The sequence below is a fragment of the Drosophila pseudoobscura genome, chromosome X (genome assembly GCF_009870125.1).
Source record: "Drosophila pseudoobscura strain MV-25-SWS-2005 chromosome X, UCI_Dpse_MV25, whole genome shotgun sequence".
NCBI lineage: Eukaryota > Metazoa > Arthropoda > Insecta > Diptera > Drosophilidae > Drosophila > Drosophila pseudoobscura.
This window is the reverse complement of record NC_046683.1, coordinates 1,541,284-1,567,088: the sequence shown is the minus strand read 5'-3', so window position 1 is coordinate 1,567,088 and position 25,805 is coordinate 1,541,284. Positions and strand designations below refer to the sequence as shown.

At 51.0% G+C, this 25,805-nt stretch overlaps 1 protein-coding gene and 1 non-coding gene across 5 annotated transcripts in view; both read left to right on the top strand.

Moving 5' to 3' along the window:
- Positions 1-25,245, top strand: part of Mnr (Membrane-bound Notch regulator) — an 80,689-nt gene extending 55,444 nt beyond the window's left edge. The window contains exons 3-5 of one of the 4 annotated variants that reach the window (XM_015185910.2): positions 19,354-19,550; positions 19,975-20,160; positions 23,794-25,245. In XM_015185910.2, the coding sequence (XP_015041396.2) occupies positions 19,451-19,550; positions 19,975-20,160; positions 23,794-24,737 (1,230 nt within the window). In that variant the 5' untranslated portion in view covers positions 19,354-19,450 and the 3' untranslated portion in view covers positions 24,738-25,245. Of the gene's footprint in view, positions 1-19,353; positions 19,551-19,974; positions 20,161-20,682; positions 21,663-23,793 lie in introns of those variants that run through there. The other 3 variants (XM_033383719.1, XM_002133815.3, XM_033383720.1) reach the window with 3 other exon arrangements.
- TRNAI-AAU (transfer RNA isoleucine (anticodon AAU)) lies at positions 683-756 on the top strand. The gene has a single exon. It is a non-coding gene; the product is annotated as a tRNA-Ile (tRNA).
- Positions 25,246-25,805: the final 560 nt, after the last annotated feature.

Below are 25,805 nucleotides of genomic sequence, written 5' to 3'. Positions count from 1 at the left end.
CCATACGCAGCGCAGCAAATGGAGAGCTTGAACGAAAACAACAACAACAACAACGACGACAGTAAAATAGCGGAAAGAATATGCGGGGAATACGTACTCGTACAAAAATGAAATGTCAAGGAAATGTGCAAAATGACTTGGAAGCAGCTCTTCCTCCGTCGCCGTCTCCGTCTCCTTCCCCCTCCTCCTTCACCTTTCTAGGTTGCTGTTGTTGTTTTTGTAGCAGAGAAGGAGAGAGAGAAGAATGCAGGTGCAGCAGTAGCGGAGGGGGGTTGGGGTGGTGTGTCACAAACATGCGAATATTTCCGGTACGTTGTTCGCTCTCCCGCTCTCGCCGCCCGCTGTTGTTGTTTCTGTTCTTAAGGCAGAGCAGAAATGCGGGCAGAGACGCGATAACGAAATGCGAGCAGAGACGCGGGCAGAAACGCAGCAACAATCCGAGCAGAGACTGTGAGCTGAAACGCGAGCAGAGACTCGAGCAGCGACGATAACGAAATGCGAGCTGGGTGACGTCACCACTTCGGCTGCCACGTCGACTTTGCCGACTTTGAGCAAGACCGAAGATCGAAGCATTGCCCGAGCGCATGCACTGCCGAATCTATTTTTAGACACCGAGCGAGCACGGCTGCCGACGACACTCGTTCTCATTCTCGTTTGCCCTTTGCGTGGCTCTAGCAGATCAGGCCCATTAGCTCAGCTGGTTAGAGCGTCGTGCTAATAACGCGAAGGCCGCGGGTTCGATCCCCCCATGGGCCAGGTGATTTTTTCCCATTTTTCCCTATCTTTTTTTTTGTTTTTTTCATATTCTTGCATTGGATTTAGCTTTGTGTAAAATCCTGCTAAACAATATTTCTACAGCTCCAAGCAGGCATTGCCTTTTCTCATAGCCCAACGCCCGATACATGCCCCATATTCACATTCAGTTTGATTCCACAACTGAGAAGGGAAGAACAGCTACAAAATAAGTAAATATTTCTGGTTTATTGTTTAAACAAATTCTCACTTTCAATTGAGATTTTCGGCTGGCGACCATCGACTATCGGCTATCGACTATCGGATAGCTCCAGTCTGGCGATGGACGGGGAGAACGCAAAGACCGAGCGACGCCTCGCGCGCAAGCGGAGCGCGTCGTCGGCCTTCGGACGCCCGGCCTCCCCCGACGACCTGGGCATGTGCGACTTCGTGTACCAGCCGGTTCTCGAGCAGAACCAGAACCAGTCCGAGTACCAGTATCAGTTTCAGTTCCGGCTCCAGTTCGCTGAAACGAAGCCGGGGGTGTCCCCCCAGGAGCCCTCCAACAATTGAGACGCTGCAGCCATCGACAGTCCTTATACGATCCAAGTCCCCCCCCCCCCCCCCCCCCCCCCCCCAAACACTAAACACTCGCTGCAGCCTCTGAGAATAACCAAATAATAGATAATATAGTGCATTGATGGTGGGATACTGAAGAAGAGTATTTTTTTCAATCGGGAATCTCCTGGGGACTCGTTTCGGCCTTGGAAATAATTTTGTCACATCGTATTAATGGCATGGCCTGCTGTTTTGGGATTTCTTTGGCAATTGAATTGACATTTCATTCATGAAAAAAACCCACATCCAACATCCGCAACATCCGCAACATCATCCGCATCATCATCCGCATCATCATCATCATCATCAGGATGATTGGCTCTCTCTCCCTCTCTCTCTCTCTCTCTCTCTGTCGCTCTGCTGGCTTTTTTCTGGTGGGCACTCCATCCAATTCATTTCGATTCAATTCGATTCGATTCCATGCCATTTCATTCAGCATTCAATTCCTTTCGAGTTCCCTACGAATGCCCTTCGATTCATGGCAACCAATTTGCAGGCGCCGCCTGTCCCGCCAGAAGCCAGAAAACAACATGAACATATTTTCCTTTTCCTTGGGTCATAGTTCACTCCAACTCCCCCACCCCCAACCCCCAATGCCATGCCTCGAAGGCGACAGGTCACTGTGTGGGTTGTAAATGTTTTCATTTTCGGAGATGGGAAACGGGAGAGGCCGGAGCTCTCTCTCTCTCTCTCTCTCTCTCTCTCTCGTGCCTTTCTTTTTTTTTGGCAAACATTCAAAATGAAAAGTCGATGGGAAAAACTAGCAAAGTGCTCGGCCTTCTGCAGGGGAGAGCAGGAATCAAAGGACCCGCCACGATAATGTGCATCAAATGAGCTGTGCGCACATTTAGCCAGGCGTCGCCTTGGCTATTGAACTTTATTAGCCTTGTACCCGACTCTTCGTACTCGTCCCCGTCCCCGTCTCCGTCCCCCCAATCTTCCATTCAATCTCTCTCAATTCCTCTGCCTCTCCAGCCTCTCCTTCGGCCTGTCTGATGCTGGTTCTGGTCTGGTTGTTATGCCTCGACCCATCCATCCCCCATCCCCCTTCCCCCTTCCTCTATGCCCGGTCAGAGTCCTAAACGTTTGAGAGGACTCCCAGAGAAAGGAGAGGCGGCCGTGGGCAGGCAGTTTATCAAAAAGCTTAGCCGAAACACGCTCGGACATTTGTCCCAGACAAAAATCTCCCATACGTTTCGACTGGCAAATGCCCTCCGATCCGCCTTCCCCGCTAAGCCACGCTGTGATAGGGGGCGGGGGGGCAAGAGCGGTACAGAGCGTCATTAGCAAGTCAAAGGGGGGCATAAATCAATTGCCAAATTGAATATGCCCCTTTTTGCAGGACCTTTAACCGGAGCAGCTAACAGCTAACAAAAAATACAAAAATATAAAGACACTCGTAACAAATCATGGGCCGGTCCGTTGGTCCTTGGGTCCGTCGTGCATGTTTCATGTCCACTTAGCCAAGAAGACGACGGCGACGACGACATAGCGACAAAAGTCGCCGCAGGACCACATCCAGGACCAGTTCTAGGGCTCCGCCCACGCCAGGGAGAGTGTGTGGGGGGCCTCCTTCTTCTCGTTGTTTTTGTTGCTGCCACTGGCACTGTGGCTGTGGCTATGCCACTGACTGTGGCACTGAATTACGCTTAAATTATGGTAATTTATTTTACCCCAAAGAGCGATCTAACAGAGGGCCACGACGACACAGCAGACAACGGCACAACGACAGGGCCTGCCCGATGTCTGATGGCCCGATGCTCCGATGGTCCGATGGTCCGATGTCTGATGGCCCGATGCCCGATGGCGGCTCATGGCTCATGGCCAGTGGCTAGCACTGTCCTGCTCCTGCCACCATTTTCATTGTTGTTATCGTCCAGTGTCCAGTAGTTTTTTGTACTCCCTCGGCCCTTTATGCCGGCTTAGCTTTGCCTCTGGAAAAACAGCAAAATAGCAACGCCAACCAACTCAATTTCCTTTAATATTTAATACGGAACCAAAGCCATTTCGTGGACCTAATTGCACGAGAGTGTGGTTCGAGGGTCGAGGTTCGAGGTCCGAGGCTTGTGCCTCGTGGATTCCAATATTTCTTATTGGGAAAACCCTGCGCTTCGATCGCCAGAGACCTGTCTCCTAGTCCCCCTTGTCACAGTGTGGCTTAGCCGGACGTAAAGACTTTTGGCGGAGTTTCGTTCTATTTTTGTATTTTCTAATTATTTCTGATAAGTTTTCGTTTCTAATTTGTTATGCCACAAATTTTCCAGCATCGTTAAGCTGTTGTTGCAACACGTCCCCGGCCCGTGCCCCTCTTTGGGCGCTTTTCTTTTATGGGTATGAAGTGGCAACTCGACTGGACGTCGCCGCCTGCCATTGACGCCTCGTCAGCTTCTTGATTTATGTGCCAGCCAGCCAGCTAGCCAGCCAGCCAGCATTGGCTTCCCACTTCGTGCCACACGGCACTTCACGCCACACAGAGCCCGCAGCCACAGCCACAGCCACAGCCATAGTTATAGCTGTAGCGCCTCCAGCTACCAGCTACCAGCTCTGGCTCCAGCTCCAGTTGCAATCCTCCTAAGCCGCAGTCCTCCACTCCACCGATAAATGAGCGTGAAATATATATGAAAGAAAAACTGCAGCTAAATCCTTGCGGGAATCGGGAATCGGGGATGGGGGCGGGGGCGGGGGCGGGGGCCAAGGCGGGGGGCAATTAAAACACAAAAATGCATTCGTATGCCATCGCCATCGCCATCGCCATCGCTGTGCCATGGCCATGCCCCACCGAAACAAATACACTGCGCTGGCTGGTGGCGTGGGGGAGGGGGGAGGGGGAGTCCTGGAGGAGAGTCCTGGATGGATTAACATGTTGGCCGCACGGGGCTCATTAAGTGCGTCGTCGCCGCTGACGTTGTCGTCGTCCGCATCCGCATCCGCGTCCGCATCCGCATCCGCGTTCTCGTGTTTTGGAGTCGACTCTAACGAATGACTGAGTGCGCCCCAGTGGCTCTTGGATGGGGGGGAGGTGGGTGGTGGGTGGTTGCCAGTGCGACCTGCCTGCGGGGGGGGGGTTATGTGTGCTTAGAGCGCACATCAAATAACAAATTAACGAACGACGCCACAGGAGGAGGGGCAGGAGGATGGGGAGGTGGGGGAGGGGGAGGAGCAGGAGCCGCAATAATTTTTACTTGTTTCCTTTTTGATTTTCCATTTGTTTCCGTTTTTCCCTCTTCCACAGCTTAGGAGGCAAATATTTGCACTCGCTGAATGACTGAATGACTGAATGAATGAATGAATGGCTGAATGACTGAATGAATAAATGATTTGTGGGGAATACACTCGTAACTCAAACCGACTAATGATGAGTGCAGTGTGCGGTTCCGAGAATTTCCTTTGGGGCCGGCCCATGCCCAGGCCCAGGCCATGCCCCCACCCGCCCCCAACGATGATTGCGTTACACCATGAGGCAGGGAGGGGGGGGGGTATTTGTGGTAGGGTGTTTGAGGGGTCTGGTGTCCTCAGTGTGAATGCATTCTATACGCGTATGCCGGCGTACAGTCTGTGGTATATCCGGTATTTCTGGGATCTTCGACGGTATCTTTGCGGATATACTTGCTTTTAATTTTGAGTACTTATGGTTTTAGTATATTTTTTGATATTTTTCGTAAGTATTTTGGTATATGTTTAGTATAATTCTAGTATATTTTTGGTATAATTTGAGCGTATCTTTGTTCTTTATTCTTGGTAAATTGTTAGTATATTTTTTTGAATTTTTACAAAGTATTTTTCATATATTTTAAGTATATTCCATGGGCATACATATATTAATTGATCAAATGAATGGCCTTCAATGAATGCCAATAAACGGAAATTTCCTCCGTTATTCGTTGTCCCTTTTGGTATATGGTCACACTGGCACTGCCATGCACTGCACCCCACCCCACCCCTCCCCACTCCACTCGAGACCGATACTTATTCCATTCGATAACTAGATTTGTCCGATTTGTGTATTGCCCGCCCGCCTGTCTGGCATAACATTACAAAGGAAGCAGATCCATCCTATCCACTCGCTCCTCCCCTCCCCTCCTCGTCCCTCTCCTCGTCCCACTCCAACAATTGCAGACGATACATTTATCTAGCCTCAATGTGGCATGCAAATCGACAGGTTATATTCCATAGTCATTCCTCCGCTTTGCCAGCAATCGTTTTACATGGAGCATGACAAAGTCATGCACGCCCAGGCCCACCCACACTCAACCAGTAACCAGTCACCAGCAGCCCCCCACTCTTCACCCTTGTCTTGTCCCAGAAGCTCCTGGCTTCGTCCTTCGTCCTGCGTCCTGCTTCTGCTTACGACTCATTTGCGTTTGGCGCCCGTAAAGCAATTATGACCCAATTGGTTTGGCTTTGGTTTGCATTTCCCTTCAATCCACACTCGCCATTCACCCGCTCCTTCGCCTCCGCCTCCGCCCCCCCCATCGCCCATCCCCACTGTCCTTGCCGTGGGTTTAACCTGATTTGTGCCCCCAACTGTCATGCCCCACAACTGTCGGGCACTGAAAGAAACCCGTTAAAGTGAAATGCATTGTATTTTTGGTATATCTTTGGTATATTTTAGGTATTTTTTTTAAACCAATTTGTACTCTACATCAAGAATTGTTTGATGTATTTTTTTTTTGGTATTTTGAAGAGTATTTTTTTGTAGACATTTCTTAGCATTTTCAGTATATTTAGTATTTGGCTTAGTATTTTTTACTGAGCATACCATAAATATGTATTTTTTTTTTACATATTTTGTAGTTTTTGGTGAAATCCGCGTCTGTCAGGGGTCTTCCACCCCTTCAGTTCTTCTGCCAGCAACTGTCATTTATTTCTCTCAGTGTAAGATTACACACACACACACATACATACTCGCACAGTGGTGTCCCGTGTGTCCGTCCGTCCGTCCGTCCGTCCGTCCGTCCGTCCGTCCATCCGTCCGTGTATAACTGGCCCATGGACATGGACGTGCCCAGATAAGAGCAGAGACGTGGAGGAGCTCCAGAGAAGTGGAGAAGTGGAAGCAGGAGAAAAGGATATATGTACATCCCGAGGTGTGGGATGCAAAGAAAGGGTGCAGGATGGCCAAAGGGGGGGATGACTGGCAGAAGGCTGAAAGCGGATGAGGATGCGAATGCGGGCATCGCTCCTTTCTGCTCTCTCCCTCTGCCACCCTCTGCTGTCTCTCTGTGTGTGTGTGTGTGTGTGTGTGGATGATGCAATGAAATTATCACTTTCAATTGCAATTGCCACACACTCACCGATTCATGATGGGGGATGGGGAAGTGGGGGGGAGAGAGGGAAAGTATGGCCATGGCAGCAGGACAGTCTAGAGATTGAAGAGGCATTTGGGGCATGGCAGGTGTTGAGTGCACGTAGCAGGTCCGCCCGTCTGCCTGCCGCTTTTATGTCTGCACGTGTGGCATACCCCCCTCCCTACCCCCCCGCCCCTTTCCTACTGAACTGCTCCTTAGAATCGGCGATGGAGCAGGACTCCACTCGCTGCTGCCACTTCAAATTGGACGACGACTCGTTCTCTCTGTTTAATTTTTAGCATCATGTCTCTCGCTGTGTGCGCCATTTGCATTGCATACTGTTGTGCAACGTTCATTTAATTGCAACGCTGTGGATGCTGCAAGGAGGCAGCAAGGAGGCTGCAAGGAGGCTGCCGGCTGCCGTCTGCCGGCTGCATGTCCTTTTGTATGACAGAACCAAACTGGGGACTGCCTGCTGCTCCTGCTGTTGACTGAAAGATACACACACACACACGCACACACACACGTACATCTCGTATATGAGATGATGCTCTTTTTAACAGCCACCACCTCCTCCCCCCTGCACCCCTGCACCCCAGCACCCCTACTCCTTGTTCTCCATATTTGTTTTGTCTCCATCTTTCAACCCCCTCCCTCCCGCCTCCCTCCTCCCTCTCTGTTTGCTTTTTGTGCAAATTAAATTCCATGCTCTGCTCATTTGCTCTGCTCTGCTTTCGTTTTGATTTTTTCTGGCTTTTCTTTAGATTTCCATTTAACCCCGAGTTCTTAATCAGGCAACAGGCCCCCCCGAGGCCCCCCGAGGCCCCCCCGAGGCCGCCGAAAAGTGTCACTGGCAGAAGGAGCCGAGGGAGGGATCCCTGCCAGGCTTTGACCCATTAATGAATGTGTGCAAATGGGGCATGCCACGCGGGGGGACAGCCAGAGAGAGACGACCCCTTCGCCAGAGAGTGATTTCTCTGTTGTTCCCAGTGTGGAGGCTGGAGATCCACCAGAAAGTGCCACCCAGAAGGAATGCCACACTTGCCACACGGTGTGCGGCGCATCCTCCGCCTCATTCAGATGTGGTTCGACGACGAGAACGAGGCTGGGAGGCAGAGAGCTTTAGGTGGCAGAATCGCGGGAGAAGAGTGTCTCCCAAGATCCCCACCCCACAGTCCCCCACAGAATAGTCCCATCCGATCCCATGCGTTTCCTTCGATTTATCCCCATTTCTCCCCCATGATTCGGTGCTCCAAAGTCTTCTTCATTTATGGCAGTGCCCTTCCTGGTTCTCTCTTGATTTTCCGCTGATTTTTCCCCTGGCTTTCTGGCACTTTAACCGCTCGAATGTGTGTGTACCCTGGAGGGGCATTCCGGTTGAAGGTTTTCCCGTTTTTCCCCGACTAATTTCCATTTCAATTGTTTCGACTTTTGCTTCTCACTTTCTCCTTTCTCCTTGCTCCTTTCTCCTTCGTGCTTTTCCCTCTCTTGTGCTCCCATTTTCTGCCCCTCTCTCGGGAGGCGGGGGGGTGGGGGGGCAGCCTAGTTTTCAATTTCTGTTTTGCAGCCTTTGTTATTGTTTCGTGCTTCGTGTTCCGTTGTTTTCCATATTTCATTGTGCTGTTGCATGCCCCGCCTGCCGCCTGCCGCCTGCCCCATGGCCCGCCCGCTGCACTTTCTGCTGCGCTCTGGGTTCTTTTTAATGAGCTGCAGGACCTCTTCTTTGGCCTGGCCTTGTGCCTATTTCTGAGCGGAGAGGAGAAAGCGAAACGAGAGACAGATAGGGAAAACGAGAGAGGGGGTAGAGAGGGAGAGAGTTAGAGAAGGGAAGCAGGAGCAAGAGCAGGAGCAGGAGCCCCCCTTGTCGCATTTTTTATGCTTTGCCGGCTGCTCATTAGCGGGTCACACAGCGCGGGTCCCCTTTGGGCTGCCTCTTTTATCCTTTATCCCACCCCTTGCTGTAGCCCCGCTCTTCTGCCGCCCGAAAGGAGGAGGAGGCGGAGGAGGAGGAGGAGGAGGAGGAGGAGGAGGAGGAGGAGCTTTTCCCCTTAGTCATCTATTGGCAATGGGAAATCTTTTCTTGTATCTTGTGCTTGTGCTGACAAAAGCGAAAAGTGTTGAACAGGAAAGCAACTCTCCTCCACATGGACTTCACTTCCACTTCGCTCTCTCTCTCTCTCTCTCCATCTCCACCTCCCTCTCCCACGCTGGTTTCCTGCGTGTCCTGCTGTCTTGTCGCTGATAGCGCAAAACTGCCAGATGATTATCGGACGGGGACTGGGGACGGGGACTGGGGACGGGGACTGGGCGGCGGAGGAGGTGGAGGTGGAACGCCTTTTGTCAACTTTATAAACGAGCTCATCCTCTCATTCTCTCATCCTCAAAGACACGTTCATAAACACAAGCACAAACACAAGCACACACACACACACAGACACACATACATGCACTGTGGATAATTCCGATGGGTTTTCCCCATCATTCACAGACAAATGCCAGGCCATGCTCGGAGCTAAAAGCATACGAAAATATGCTAAGAATATTCTTGGCCCAGAATCGGAATGATTTCAGCTCCAAGGATGGATAAATGTGTACGATAGATTGGCACTGATCGAAGGCATAGCCTTGGGTCTCGCAGGGGATCTTCGGGATCGAAATCCGCCAAAAGGTGAATGCCATCCAAAGGCTTTAAAGCCTCCGCCAGGGATCCAATCTAAAGAGAATAATGAATGACACATAATTCCAAAACCTATGCGTACAAGAAAATACTAAACAAAATACTCAATAAATACTAAACAAACGCAAAAGAAGCAAAAAAGTATTGAAAAATACTAAATACCTAAAAACCACAAAATAAAACATAAAAATACATAAAAATACCACAGAATACTAAAAAATAAACCAAACATTATGCAGAAATACCACAAAATACTAACAAAACCAAATAAATACTAAAAAAAAACTAAAACTCTGGATGGAAAAATTATGTAAATATGAAAATATTTGGGGGTAAAGAATAAAGTTTGGATATATCCTTTAGGAACTCCCAAATTGGTGGAAACAAATGCAGTATTCCCGCGGGGGATATCCCTTTTCCATGAATCCCCGATTGTGGTGTGGATTTGGGATTGGACCCGAGGATATTCACTGGATTTTGTGCCACTGTTCACGGGACATGAGTTTAACCCTTGCGCCTGGGTCGTGTCTCTGTGCTTCGGTCCTTCGGTCCCTCGGTCCTTCTCCTGCTCCCTCGTGTCCCTTCCATCTTCTGGGGCCATCCCCGTGTGGATGTCCTGTGTGTCCTGTGTGCACTTTGGCCCGTTTTTTGTTTGACTTGTGGGTGGCGCTCGTTTCTTAGCTGCCTCCAAGTGCCTGCCCCGCCACCTGCCCTGTCCCTGCCCCAAGGCCCACCCCTACCCTTGACCCCCTGCCCCCGCTGCCCCCTGGGGGATTGCCACTGCTGTTAATTGGCTGCCACAATTTGACTTTTTGTCGCCTATCGGGTAAACAAAATCAGTTCCATCTGGGGGTGGGTGCCAGCAACATCATCATTTCCGGCCCCCCCTCCCCCACGCCCCCCCCACGCCTCCCGATGCTTCGACTTTCCTTTTGGTGCTTTCGCTTTATGGCGTGCGTGACTATCGAGCTGTGTCGCAGTTTTGCATAGAAAATTGAAAATTTTCACTTGATGTTTGTCTAGCCGGAGCGACAGTCGCAGAGACGGAGGTGGAGGTGGGGGTGGAGGCGGAGGACGAAGGGCGGACCCCAAGGGCCCCCAGAAAAGGTGCCACAAGGAGAGGAGCAGCTCCTTCGGCTCATAAGCCACGTGGCCCAAAGACAAACAAATGTCTAATATGATTTCCTTTTACCTTTCTCTGGCATCTGGCATTTGGTCCTTTGCCCTTCTGGCCCTCTGGCCTTCTGGCCTTCTGGCGGCTGCTGCTGGAAGCCACTGCACTTTCAGTGGAATTTTTAACACATTCTCGAACAACAGCCACAAGGGCTTTGGCTTTTATGATTTGATTTTTCTGCTCTCGTGCTCTGCGATTCCCATTTTCCCTCTGCCGCCCACCGTATGGGGTTGGAGGGCGGGGTCGGTGTGTTTGGTCCAAGAGCATTAGAAACTTATCATAAAATAAAGTTAGCAGCCTTTCAAACCGCAAATTTTCAGCACACGATGCGGTTATTAAATCTCCAGGCGGCGAAGATGCGAGTGGAAAATGCAGGAAAAGCGTAAGGAAATCCACTGCGGATCCACACACGGCAAATGCCCGGGCAGCTGCACAAAATGGCTGCCGCTGCTGCCGCTGCCACAAAACCGGGAAAATGTTTTACAGGAAAGAACAGGAAAACGTAACGTACACGTTAGGGAAAACTCAATTTGAAAAGTCGATTCGCAAGGCGAACCGAATCGAACGGGGGAATACCCTAATAGGGAGCGAAGGCCAGCGAAGGGCACATGCTGACTGTTTTTCAAAGGATTTTCCTTACAGAATTTAAGAATTAAGTGCGTGTGGTATCCAGAGGCTGCCTTTGGAGGGCAAAGAGCCCTTGGAGCCCCCGTGCTTTCAAGTCTTGGGCATCCAACAGATACATATGTACGTGAATGTATGCTATAAAGTAATTTCCCATAAGCAAAAGGCTCCATTCACAAGGAGTGCACTGTATGCCTGTATGGGTTTCTGGAAGGTCTCCCCATGAGGTCTTCCTTTGATGAGGTCTCTCACAATCATTGTATTGTTTGTCTTAGGCAAGGGAATGGAGAGACTCAGATTCATAGATTCTGAGGGAGAGTCCTATGGAATCTGTGGAATCTAAAAGAACTTTCAACAGGGATCGCTTCCCGGCTCCGTTTCGTGGCGAATGCAGTCATTTATTTTTTATTATTTATTCGAATTTTTTTGTATTTCTTTTTTTTAGTATTTTTATAGTTTGTCTAGAAATCAAGCGAATCAATTGTATTTTGAAAATTAATGTATGATTATTTTAGTATATTTTGGTATTTTTTACTGGTTTGTTTTCTTGTGTGCCTTCAGTATTTAAAAAAATACTTTTCCACTATTTTTGGTATTTTTTATGGTATTTTGTTAGTATTTCATCCTTAATCGATTGTAATATTTTTTGGTGTTTTTTGTTTTGTTTTGTTGTATAACTTCGGTATTTTTAAAGTATTTTTTTGGTATTTTGTTAGTATTTCATCCTGAAAATGTCCGCATCTCTCGCATCTGTTGGTGTCATTCGCTGTGAATGTTATGCTTTCGTTTATGGATAATTTGTACAGCAAATCGACATGTCCTTCGGATCATTCAAAGGTCGATGGTATCTGGAAGAGGTCTTCCTCCTCCTCTAATGGTTTATTCATTGGTAGTGCATGTATAGGTATTATGCATCCGTTGTGTACGAAGGGTATCCGAAAGTGCAGGAGGGGCAGTGAAGGAATTGAGGAGAGGAGGGGGAGGACGAGAAGGGAGAAAGGTAAGCAGGAAAGCAGCAGCGTTGACAGTTTTCCTCAAACTTAATTAATTTTTGTGGGCTACCCTTAACACACTAATACACACGCACACACACACACACACACACAACAAAGGGTATGTGTGTGTGTGTACATCCTTTATTATATCCTTTTGTCGCTCTCTGGCGGCACTTTTGTTTAGTTTCTCGCTTTTGTCGCATTTTGGCGCTTGATTAAATTTTGAGCCACAGATGGGGCCCCCCGAAAGTGGGGTGGGGGTGGGGGTGGGGGCGGGGCATGCCACCAAAGTGTGCGCCACGACACGTAGCATTAAATATTTCCGATTTCAATTTTGGGTTTCAATTAAATTCCCGAAAAGCGTTGGTAATAAATTAAATCAGCCTTTGAGATTATCAGCGGCAAATGAGGGGGGCGGGGGGTACTGCAGGGGAATGCCATTGATAATTGCAGGGCGACGAAGGGGGGCGGGCAGTAGGAGGGTAGGGGGAGTAGGGGGAGTGTCATTTCCCGACGCTTTAATTGAGGCAGCGCTTTGCCATCGAGTGTTTCCCTTTGTGGCATGATTTATGTCGACATTCGACCATCGACCATCGACCGTCGACCGTCGTTCTGTTCAGCATTATAAGCACTTTATTAGTGAACAAAATGGCATAAAATATCAGCAATACAACAGCAGCGACGACTCCAGAGGGGAGCAGTCCAATGGCGAGGAGTCCTGTATCCAGTGTCCAGTGTCCAGTGTCCTGGGATCAGCCCCTGGATTGCCCATTGTCCCATAGTGCACTCAAGTGTTCTTCCTGTCGCTGCTGCTGGCCCTGCTGGCCCTCTCCTTTGCCCTTTTGCCTTTCGTGTGACATTATGCAAATCGCAATGCCTGCATCCTGCCAGCCAGCCAGCCAGCCAGCCAGCCAGCCAGCCAGCCAGCCAGCAGGACAAAAGATTCAACAGCCAAAGCATCTGGTGGAATGCCGATGCACAACAGCAACAGAAACAGCCACAGGGGGAGGGCCAGGGGAAGGACAGAAGCTATAACAACGACTTAAGTGGATTACAGGCGAAGGCAACTTGTTAGCCAACGGATGAGAGGGGGCGATCCCAGGGTTCGGGAGGCTCCTCCATTCGGTGTTCAATAAACATGCCCCCTGGAAGACCCTCCACACACAGAGAGAGAGAGAGAGGGAGAGAGAGAGAGAGAGAGAGGGAGGCAGAGAGAGCTCTCGTTGGCGGCTTATGACACTTGCCACACGCAGGGATCTTGCCACTCGCCTTGATGGCGCGGCGGAGACGGCAGGCAGCAATTAGCCAATGGGTGGGGGGTGGGAAGGGGGGTGTGGTGGACAGTCAGTCACATAATTTAAAAAACTCTCGCCTCAACTGCAATTTAAAACTTTTGCATTTCACAAATTGTTTTCCCTTCCATCTCCCTCTCTCTCGCACACACACACACACACACACACTGCTGTCCTTCTGGGCTTTTCCTTCTGTGGAAAAGTCCTTCCTTGTTGCCTTGGAAATAATAACTTCCGCCTCTCTGGCGTTGCGTTTGGCTGCTGCTTTGACTAAGAAATGAAATGATTACAAAACAAGGTCCAGCTTTCCCCCCCCCCCCCACACCCTACCCACCCCCCGCACCCCCCGCGCGCGCACTCGCCCACTTTCCGCGTGGAAGGCACATTTAAGCGAAAGGATGAAGCAAAAAAAGGACTCCGACTGAGGGAAACTTTATTGCCAAGGAAACTTTTGCCCGACTCTCGAGCTGGCAAGGAAGCGGGTGACGGCAGGAGGGGGCAGGAGGTGCCAGGAGGTGCCAGGCGATGGCACCAGCCACCCCTCCGGCTGATAGTTATCCTTATGCACTGCTAATAACTACAACAAATAACAAGTGCAACTAAAACAACGGGCAGCCAAACAGAAGCGACATAAACAAGTGGCATTCCAGCCGGGGAGGAGCCGGGGAGCCACCACTCGATGGAGCTCAAGCCAAAGCCGCAATCGAGGGGTCGCAGAGAGAGGTCAAGGCACTCGAAGGCGGCCCAAAGGAACGATCTCTCGCCGGTGACTCCCTCGGCATGGGGGGGGCATGAATCCATTGAATGCCCCGAAAGGCTGAGGCAAACGAGTGCTCGACAGCCACAGCAGCAGCTGCTTCCTCGGCTGATGGCCTGGCATCCGCTTTCTCCGCTTTCACCGCTTTCACCGCTCCTTTCGCTCCACTTTCATGCATTTTTCATGGCTGCTGCCGCTGCTGCTGCTCTTCTGCTCAACTAAATTAACGAAATCAATCATCAGCCCATCAGAAAGGGAGAGAGAGAGAGAGAGAGAGAGCTGTCTGTCTGTCGGGACAGGTGCCATGTCCTGCCAGGGCTCCCACGCGGCAGAGGGCCATGCATCATTCGGTGGCATGCCGCCTAAGCTCCATCGTCGATATGATTTTACGTAAATTGAATGCGTAAACGCGAATGCCCTCTGTCCGTGGCCCGGGCCGGGCTTTCGGTGCGCATTTTTCGGGGACTTCTTTCGTTGCCGACTTTTAATTATAGCCGCAGTCCGGAAACTTCCATCGAGGGGCGCTACAAGGGCACAGGGGCACAGAGGCACAGAGGCACAGCGGCACTGGGGAAAACAGGAGCCTTTTGTCACATTTTCATCGCGCGCGCCGCACACATGACCCCCACATGACCCCCACATGGCCCCCGCTTCCATGCCCTGGCGCTCTTTATGTGAAGTTTTTAATTAACTGCCTTACAAAAAGACTTTCCTCTCCCCCCGCTATCCTCTGCCCTGCTCAGTCGCTCGTCCTTCCTTCCTTCCGGCACTACGGCCCTACCCCGCCCCCTCCTCCGCCCCCGCTCCGCAAATTGACATTTTTGCTGGCGTACCTTTTAGGCTCCCCCATGCCCCACAGCCCGCCCCCAACGAGCCAGGAATTTAATAAGCCAGAAATGTTGTCAGAAATGTGCGGCGGGAGTCCCGAAATAAATTTGAAAAATCAGCAAAACGCTCGCTAATTAAAGCCGATCCCAGCCGTTTTTTGGGGCAAGCCTGCCTCGTGCAACGCCCCCGCAGCTAATGACAAATGGCTGTCAGTTTGTCAGTTTTGGTGCAACGGCAACGGCGGCAGCTGCCGCACAGACGAACGAGGGGCGAACGAAGAGTCCCTTCGAAGGATCCCCTTTCGGGCCACACTTTCCCCCGTTTTCCGCAGTGCATGGAAACGGAATGGAGGGGGGGGGCGAAAGGTAGTTTCTTTGTTTGCTTTTTTTTGCACCTCTATTCGGGAATGGAATGCCAAAAGGGCAAACCGCCTGCCCCGCCCCGCACCGCCCCGCCCTGACCTGCCGGAGGGACAAGTTTTTCGAAATGAATTGGAATGAATGAATGAATGAATGAATGAATGGGGTTTCAAGTGGTGTGGAGGGGGGATGGGGCAGAGTCCTGCAGCTGCTGCTGTGCAATTAACTGGAAAAATGCTGTCACAATATTTAAAAGTTTTAATTGTTTGTTCAATTGCAATTGCAATTGCAATTTCGAAACTGGCGCCAAACTTTTGCACTCGTCCATCGCCTCCTGCCCCCCAAGCCCCCCCCGGCTCCAGGCTCTCCCTCTCTCTCCCATCTTTGCGACAGGAGGTGGGGGGAGGGGGAGGGGACAGCAAGTCAGTGACTCTCGCTCTCTGATTTCTCTCTTGTTCTCCCGCTTTCTCTCTCTCTCTCTCTCTGTGTCTGTGTGTCTCTTCTGCAGTCACTTGTCACTTGCCTCCTCCTCCTGCAGGCGTTTCTCTGTGCCTCTGTGCAAAATAATTCAACATGAATATATCGCATTTCATGGAGTCGTACATCACAGTCGTACGCCCGGCCCGCGAGCGGCAGACGGAAGGCAGCAGGGCTCCTCCTCCTCTCCCCAGGGGAGGGGCACAGAGTGGGGCAGAGTGGGGCGTGGTTGGACAGCCGGCGGGCAGACTAGTGACAGGCACTAACATAAACCACAATAATATCCCAAAGTCATGAAGGAAGTAACCAAGTGTGAATTTTCGGTTTATGCCTCGCTCGCTCGCTCGCTCGCTCGCTGCTTGCTTTCGGGTCGGTCTTTGCTCTGCGCTGCCATTCCGGTGGTTATCCGGGTGTCAGTTACGGCTGGGACACACACACACACACACACACACACACACACACACCCCGCATGGACTGTGGATGTTGCGAGGATCTAAGGCTCGATGGTCGTGCCAGTGGCTGCGCCCTACAGGCGGTACAATGGCCATTAAGGGATGTTTTCCTCGAGTGTTAACCGAATAAAGGAATACCCTTTCGCCGGCAAAGAAACGAGATGGAGGGCAAGCAGTGCAAGCAAGCAGTCCGACACTCCTCCAGGCAGGACAGCCGATGGGTTAATCGATTTGGCGAGTGTTGCCTCGTTTTGAAGCGCATTCCGTGCATTCGTTGTGGCACGGATCCATGGAGCTCCTCCCTACTCCCTCCTCCCGCCAGCCCCCAACCCTCTGCACTGCTTGGATGAACACCTCCTTTGCAGTTGTTTTATTTGCGCTTCCGTTTCGCGGACAGTTTGCTTTGCTGTGTTTCTACTTCATCTTTCTTCCCTCTCCCTCTCGCTGAGGGGCGCCTTCTCCCATTTTCTTGTTTGTTTTCTTTTTTGGCTCTTTTTGCGCTCGCAACAGAAAAATGTTGCAACAAAACATTTACGACGTCATCGTTTACAATTTTCATGCTGTGACCCCCCGCCAGCCCCTGGGGATAGACCACCCTCCCCCACTCCTACTCACTTTCTCCACTGCTTTCTCCTTCTCCCCCATTCTGCCCTACAATCCTTGTTGTTCGTTCATGGGCCCACGCCCCCCCCAGCTACCGCCCACAGCACGGGGCATATGAAAAAGTTGGAAGGAGAGTGCAAAAAAAGGAGAAAGAGGAAAACGGGGCCCAAACCTTGTGTCATTTATCATGCATTTCCACTTTTGGCTTCCGCCGACCGACGTCCGACGGCCGACGGCCGACGGGCAACTGCCGGGACGTGGCCCGCGCGCAGACAAAAGTACGGACGGACAGAGCGACAGGGCAACGGGCGGGCAGATGGACGGACGGTCGGACGGAAAGGCGGATGGGCAGGAAGAAGGATGAGTGGGACGGTGATATTTTCTTTCCCACTGATCACTGCTCAATGCTCACTGCTTACTGCTCACTGCTTGGCGGGCCCTTCCACGTGCTGCTTGAATGGGCGTGATACTGCTTGGCTGGACTGCTTGTCGCCTGCATTGATCCCGGCCAATGCCGTCCGTACTGCTTTCTCTCGTGCTTGAAATTGAACTGCTTCTCCAACGTTTCGATGTTTCGATGTTTCGATGTGCCGCAGAATAAATCTTTAACCTCTTCCCCCACTGCCACCCCACCCTCTGTGTGTGTGTGTGTGTGTGTGTATGGAGGGGGGGTGGGGGGCACCTTTTCGTGTGCCTCGTTTTTCTTTTTCCTGGACGGCGGACAAATGAATCCGGCCACAAATCATAGACAGGACGAATTTATGCGTTTTCATTTGCTGTTACATTGCCTGCCCTTCTTCCCCGCTTCTCCCCTCTTTCCCCCCTCTTTCCACCCGTTTCTCCATTTCCGGCAAAAGAATGACAAAAATCTTTGAGCGCAATTCAAAATTAATCAAAAGACCCAAAAAAAAGGCACACAAAAAATACTCCACAAATTCTGTTAAATTAATTTCCTTCGGGGCTAAGCAACATTTTCCACCCGCCCCCCCGGCCCCTCCTCACCCCAGGAAAAGTTGCCAAGTCATTTGCAAAAATTTGAATATGCAAATAGGGAAGGGGCACAGGGGCAGGGGGGAGGGGGGCAGGGAGGGCCTGTGGACAGGCACTCAAGTGGATCAGTGGCCTAGGAAATTATGAAAAACTTCTTGGAAATTGTTTGACTACCGAAATGCGGAATAAAATCTTTCCCTTTTTGGGTTTGCCTTCCTTCTTCTTCTCTTTTTTTTTGTGCACTGCAATTGATGAAGGCGTTTGGCAGAGGGGCGGGGTGGGGACCACGATGGAGTGGCCGCATCAGGTGGCATGACTGGAGGTTTCATTGGCTGCCTTCGAACCGCAGCCCCAGCCCGAGGGAACGACAAGCGATGGAATCGAAATAAAGCCCCAAGTTGTGTTGGTTTTTATCGCAATATTTTGTACGTACTGGAGTCCTGCAAGGACGTACGTCCTGCAGTCCCCGCAGATCCCCACTGACTCGCTTGATCTTATCTGTTGGAGAGAACGAGAAAAGGACTGCCCCGCAGCACGAGTATGTGTGTCCCCAATCCCTTCAGAAACCTCCTGCTGCAGTGCTCGGTTTCGGTGGGTGATTCGAGGCAGATTCGAACGCATTGAAGGCGTACTCGTATATGTAGCTGTGATTTTTCGAATACTGTGGCTTCATGCATGGGTTTATCCGGTGCACAAAAACACGCCATCAACCTTTCAGCAACGCAGCCTCCCACTGTCCCCATTCCACGGAAATATACCGGGATTATGTGGTAGTTTTTGGCTTATTCAGAGCTAGGGCTAGGGCTAGGGCTAAAGGGCTGTCCACCTGTCTAGGCCAGTGGTTGGGGAGGCGATCAGAGGCCGATCAGCAACGAATCCCAATTTCGAATGAGCGAGCAATTGGGAAGCGGATCCGCGCATTCAAGTGGATTACGGATTAACAATCGTTGAATTGTATTTGCCAGCCACATGGCGCATGGGTCCAAAGTCCATCATCACCTAATCTCCTCCTCTCTCTCTCTCTCTCTCTCTGTCGCTGTCTCTCCATATTTCTTGTAAACTTTTCGATGGTGTCTGACATTTGCCGCACTTTTGTGGGCGGGCCAAAAAGAAGAGTCCAAACAAATGCGACGCCATTTGGTCGGTCCTTGTATCCCTTTTCGTATCTGTATCTGTATCTGTATCTGTGTCTCTTGGCGTATCTTCTGGTGTGGCTCTCTCTGTGACGCATACGAGTATAAACCGCAATGAACTTGAGCCAGCTGTCAATGTGATAAATAAACTTGGCTGGTGCCAAAAGGGACCCGCCGAGAGGGAGCGAGACTGCTGCAACACATAAATAATAATGCGAGGACATGTCTGTTGGCTGTTGTCTCCCCACCCCGTCTCCAGGCCCGTCTAGGGGAAGGAATAGCCATGTAGTACCTATGCTTATGCCGTGCACTGTATCCCACAATTGACTTTCTTTCTGTTTCTTTTGTTTGCAGAGCAGCAGAGCCCAGAGCAGAGAAAGGAGACCCAGAGACAAACACAGAGCACTCCTAGACTCCTACACAGTCTCGCCCACATTTGTATCTTCGAGCTATGGGCGTGGCATCGACGAGCCAGAGCCAGAGCCAGGGGAAGATGCTGTGGCTCCCTCTCCTCGCCCTGATGGTCCTCAACGGCGTGGACGCATACTCCAGTACGTATACCACGCGATGTGGCAGCTGCAGGCCCCGCGCCGATGCAGAGGCAAGCCAGCATCCCTCGAATGCGTTTGTCTTTGCATCTCGCGGTGTGTTTTTGTGTTTTCGTGTGTGTTCTTTTCGGAGGATCTGTCAAATTTCAATACCAAAAGTGTGTCTCATGCATTCATTCACCCACTCCCATCATTGAACCATCATTCGATCCAAAGAGCAACAGACACCAGAGGCACCGCAGAGGCACCGCAGAGGCACCTCTCTGGAGCCTCTGGAACCCCTCTCTAGATGTATCTTATAATTTGTGTATCTTTTTCGTATAATTTTGACTCGATCTCCACACACACACCGACACACCCCCCACCCACACACACACAACCCCCGTTTGAATCGTTTGAACCCCCGAATGGCCTGCGCCTCGTGAAGAGTACGGACGCGGCTGCGGGGACATCGGATGTCTGCCCAACGAGGAGTGCATCATCACCAGCGACTCGTGCAGCTACAACCAGAGGGACGGCAAGGACTGCGGCAACTATCCGACCTGCAAGCGCCGCACCGGCTCCACCTCCAGCTCCGGCAGCAACCAGGCCTCGCCCTCTGTTAATCCGTCAGGTATTTATTTTATTATTTTGCCACCCAACCACCCACCCTCCCCTTGGCCCTTGACCCGTCCTCCCCCCCCCCCACCCCCACCCTCTTCTCCTGTTTATCATTTTGCTTTTGTGGGGCGGGAAAAAAACGACAACAACAACAAAAACAAACACAAAAATTGCAAAATATCGGAAACGGGAACGGAAAAATGGAAATTTTACTTGGAAAATTCTTGAGTTTTGTTTTGCTTCATTTTCTACACACACACACACACACACACATGAGAGCTTTTTGGCAATCGATCGATCAATCAATCAATCAATCAATCACTCGCTCGCTCACTCATTCATCGCCTCATTTCACAGCAGGATCCTCGTGCATGCAGCATGCAGCATGCAGCATGCCTCGTGCCTCGAGCAGAACTAACCCTTGAACCCATATGCTCCCTCTATCTCTCTCTCTCTCTCTCTGCCATCCACTAACGCAACTAACACCTCGTCCCGCCCCGCCCTGCCCCGCCTCGCCTCGCCTCGCCTCGAAAAGGATCGAGTCTGAACACCGGGCCGGAGAACAACATCTTCGCACCCGCCTCGTCGAACCCCACGCTGAACACCTACACGGGCCAGGGCCACCAGAGCGGCCACGGCCACGGCAACGGCCACCAGCAGCATCACCAGCAGCAGCAGCAGCAGCACCAGATGCAGATGCAGCACAACGGCGGTGGCGGCGGCGGCAACTCGGGCAACGGGGGAGGGGGCGGCGGCGGCGGCGGACAGAACGCAGAGGGGGCTGCGGGGGCCTCGTCGACGGGCGTGGTCGATCCGCACTATGTGTTTGGGGCCCAGCACCACATGCCAGTCATACCGAACATGCCCATCTTTCCCTACAACTCCCCGACGTCAGCGCCCTCGTTTCAACAGTTTCCCCAACCCAACCATCCAGGTAGCGTCCTCAATCCCGGCTACCCGATGCACGGCCTGCAGCCGGTGAACCCGTACAATCCACCCTTCGTATTCGGCCAGATACCGTTCTACGGCGGCAGCCCCTCCGGCACGGGGGGCCCCCCCAACGGCGGCAACGGCGGCGGCAACGTCGGCATCGGCGCCGGCGTCGGGCTGCCCAGCTCGACGCTGGGCATCCTCGGCGGCGGCGGCGGCGGCCTTGCCCCCTACGGCAGCAACTATCAGGGCTACCAGAGCCAGCACTCGAACGCTAACATGTTCAACAAGCCGCCGCCACAGTACCAGAATCAGAACCAGCAGAACCCCTACAATCGCCGCACCCAGGCGCATCCCTCGGCAGCGGCGGGCTCCAGGTCCGGACTGGCTCCGGCCACCCTCGGGGCGGCCGTGCTTCTGGGACTGCTGCTCGCCGCGGCAGCCGCCCGGACGTAATAATCTGAAGACGAAGTGGCATCGAAATGTGGCAGCAGTGACGACAACAACAACGACGACGACGACGATCAACCCCGAAATGCAAAATCCTAAAAAATATACATTTTTCAGTGCTTTCTTTTCGTGCAAGTTTCGTTTGGTTTCGTTTCTGCTTTGGTTCCTTCCGTTTATTGTCTTTCTTTTGATTTTTCTCTCCCGCAATTTGTAGCGAGTGGCAGTGGCAACTCTTGGAGATTCTGCATTTAAGAGAACACCTCTCGTCCCGGGGGGAAGGGCCCTCCTGTTGAGTGCCTGTTTTTGTGTGTGCCACACCACGTATACGTAATTTCAATTTAATATTGTGCAGAACGAAGAGGGAAAGAGCCAAGTGGCGGGGTGTTGCATGCCTCACTGGACACGAGTTCATTTCTCTGTGTGTTTGTATCTGTGTGTGGGCATCTATCTGTGTGTGTGTGGGTATCTGTGTGTGTGTGTGTGTTTCGACCATCAGTCAGGCTCCTGCTCCTCCGGGAGGCTGCTGGCTGCTCTTTTTTGCAGCTCAATTAAATTGGAATTTAATTTCGAGCTTAGACAGGAAGAAGGAGGCACACACACACACACACACACACACACAGAGAGATACACACACACACACACAGAGATACAGAGAATGGAGGCATCCAGATAGATGCTAGAGATACCAGCACATGGTAAAGGGCTGGACTTTGATGCTGATGTTGATGTTAATTTCATTTTTGTTGATGTTACGAATTTGCGGTCAGACTATGGACTACGGACCACGGACCACGGACTACGGACCACGGACTACGGGCAGCTCTCAGCGATAGCTCTTTCCCTCAATTTGTGTGTTGGGTTTTTAGCTACAGAAATATACAGATAGAGATAGAGAGAGCCAAGAGCCACTGCTGCAGATACATATACAGATACAGATACAGATCCAGATACATTTAGTGTTGTAGATACGCAGAGATACGCATGTCAATCAAAATGCATAATGAGCTACATGAAAAACGGGAAGGGATTTGGCAGGTGCACCAAGTGCCGCCCCGCCAGAAGAATTGCGAAGAACATTAGGGCTCCAAAGGGTGAGTGCTCGAGAGCCCCGCCTCCAATCAAAGGAAAACTGTCACTAAAATGCATTTACATATACATTCTCTAGCCAGAGAACTGCCGAAACAGAACTGCCAAAAGCACGAGTACATTAGAGAACGAGGCAGGGAATGCTTGCTTTTTGTCCAAGACCCAATGCCCAATGCCCAATGGTTTTCTGTAACGAGAGGAGTCAGAGAATGTATTTACTCCGTCCGTTTACCCGCTTGTCCGCTTGTCCGTAACTCTTGATTGATTTCCCATTCGAGCCGCAGCCACAGCCCCCAACAGAGCCACCAGAAACTAGCAACCAGCAACCGAACTCAGAACAGTATTAGCACAAGACAGTGGCTGGCATTTTATTGAGGGCCACCCAGAGGAATGGCGTGGGCCACAGCCCCCTACGAGAAGTATTCGAGAGTATTCACTACTAATACCGATTAAAATTACAATTAAAACCTAAACTTAAACTAAAACTAACACTAAAGACGAGGGACGAGAGACAGACGGACACACATGGGACAGATATGTATATAGCAGACACACACACACACACCCACACACACACGTACACAAGTACGAGTACATGATGCATGTAAAGGATACTTGTGGGTGGGGGGTGTACTTAATATATATGATAATGATAATGATAATTATTGTGGCAATGGCAGAAGAAGACTTATATAGACAGTAAGCGATAACCGATAACCGATAGCCGATAAACGATTAACGATAACCGATTACAGACAAACTCAAAGTTGTGTAGACCTTCAATCGATTACAGCCGATTGCAATACAATTATATAATCAAAATCCAAAAAATGGAAACGCGCGACTAAGAGCAAAATTAATATTCTAAGAAAAACGCTAAACTAACATAAGACCCCCCCCCCCCCCCCCCCCCCCCCCCCCCCGCCCCCATCCCGACCACGACCCAGACCCAGACCCACCCTCACTCTAATTCTTTAATCCTCCCCGCTTAGTCCTCGATCAGTTCTTAATCAGTTTTTATGTTTTCTTTCTTTTGTGTTTTTGTTTTTTTTTTTCTTTCGATCTCATTTCGCTTTGCGCTTTGTTTTGTGGCTAACCCAACCCCCGTACTGGAACTGCTTGAACTGCTTGTACTGCTTGTCCTGCTTGCTTCCACTGCACTCTGCCCATGCCGCTGCAGAGGTGAGCGGCAGCACCCACAACTCCTATGCCCCCAATCCGCCAAGTGCCCCGCTGCCGGATGCGGACGCGGGCGGTGGCGCTGGCTACAATGGCGGCGGCGGCGGCTCCAACGGCAATGGCAACGGTGGTGGCGGTGGATATGGTGGTGGCTTCTCGGCTGGCGGCCATAGTCTCTACCCCAGTCTCCCCCAGTCCGGCGGTGGCGGTAATGGCAATGGTGGCGGTGGTGCTGCCCCCTACAATCCCTACGGCGGCTACAACCCCCAGCAGCCCCCGCAGGGCGGTGGGGGCTACAACCCCTACAACGGCGGCTACCAGCCGGCGCCCGGCGGCTATCAGCCGAGACCCGGCTACACCCCTCCGGCCCCTGGCTACGAGAACAATGGCGGCGATGGCGGACAAGGACAAAAGCCCAAGGACAAGCAGGGCGGCTTCTTCTCCAACTTCTTCTCGAACCCGGCGGTGAGTCAAGCGGTTTCCGGCATCATTGCCGGCCAGATAGCCAAGCAGCTCCAAGGAGGAGGTGCCGGCGGGGCAGGTGGCGGTGGCGCCAGCTCCAATGGCGGCTACCAGCCCAGCGGCGGCTATGGCGGCGGCTCCTCTGGCGGCGGCGGATCATCTGGAGGCGGCGGCAGCAACATCCTGGGCGGCCTACTCGGCTCCGTGCTGTCTGGCGGCGGCGCCAATGCAGGCGGGGGCTCTTCGGGCGGCGCCAGCAGCTTCCTGGGCAGCCTCCTCAACGGCGGCGGCAACTCCAATCGAGCCCAGTCTGGCGGCGGCGGCGGCGGAGGCGGCCTGGGCGACATCTTCAGCTCGAAGAACTTTGGCGGCCTCTTCAGCGAGAATCCCTCTTCCCGTGGGGGATCTGCCGGCGACGCGTCCTCCTCCTCCGGGGGACCCAAGAGCTACCCCACCCAGGCCCCGGGCAACTACTATGGATAGATCGGATCGGATCGGGGACAGATCGGATCACTTCTTTTCTTGTGTAAGCGTGTATTTCTGTTTATTTTCGGATGGCATCTAATCAAATGGAGAACTTTCAACGAAATTAACTGAACAATATTGCAACACATACACAAGCATAAGCGTAACATATACATATACAAATACAAATACAAATACATAACTGTAACGATAACGATAACGATAACGATGATTATACAAATACCATATATATACCATATATATATATATATACAAGAATATACCTATACTTGAGCATCAGCCGAAGGATGCAATTTGGATTGAATACCGTAGCGTAACCCGTACTCCGTACCCCGTACCCAGTACTCCGTACAACGTGCCCCTTGCCCCGTACTTTGCCCAAAACACCAAACCGAAACACATCCAATACCCCCATTCGGAGTTCATTTGTAAATACTTAGAGACAAACTGAATTTGAAATTGAGAATGATAATACATATACGTAAGAATTGAAAGCCAATCGAAAGAGAGAGTCTTTTATTTGATTGTCATGTGTGGATGGATGGATGGAAGGAACGATAGCAGGATGGACAATCGGAGAGATGGATGGGATGGAAGGGTAAGTATGAAGGAGCCATATGGAATAGGCATTGAATGATGAAGTCTCATTCCGGATAAGCGGGTGTAACATTGTGGATAGATATTCAAGCGATTAGGCAACATTTAAGGCCGTTAGATGCAACCATTAGAATACCACAAAATACTGCACTATTATTAGAAGAGAATAAAATACCATTCAAATTTTGATGCAAATAACGGCAGAAAATAGAAGGCAACGTATTCTGTATTATTACAAAAATACTAGAAAATACCAGAAAATACTATAAAAATACCAGACATATGACAGTTTCAGGGTAAGACTTTGTTGTGTAGATAAATTTAAAAAGAAATACTAAAAAAATACGAGATAAATACTGGAAAAATACTAGATAAATTATTGTTTCACTGTTAAAATGTATTGTGTAGGAAGTGCTTAAAGAAATACTAGAAAAATAAGAATTTAAGGGTAAGTATTAAATGTTTTGG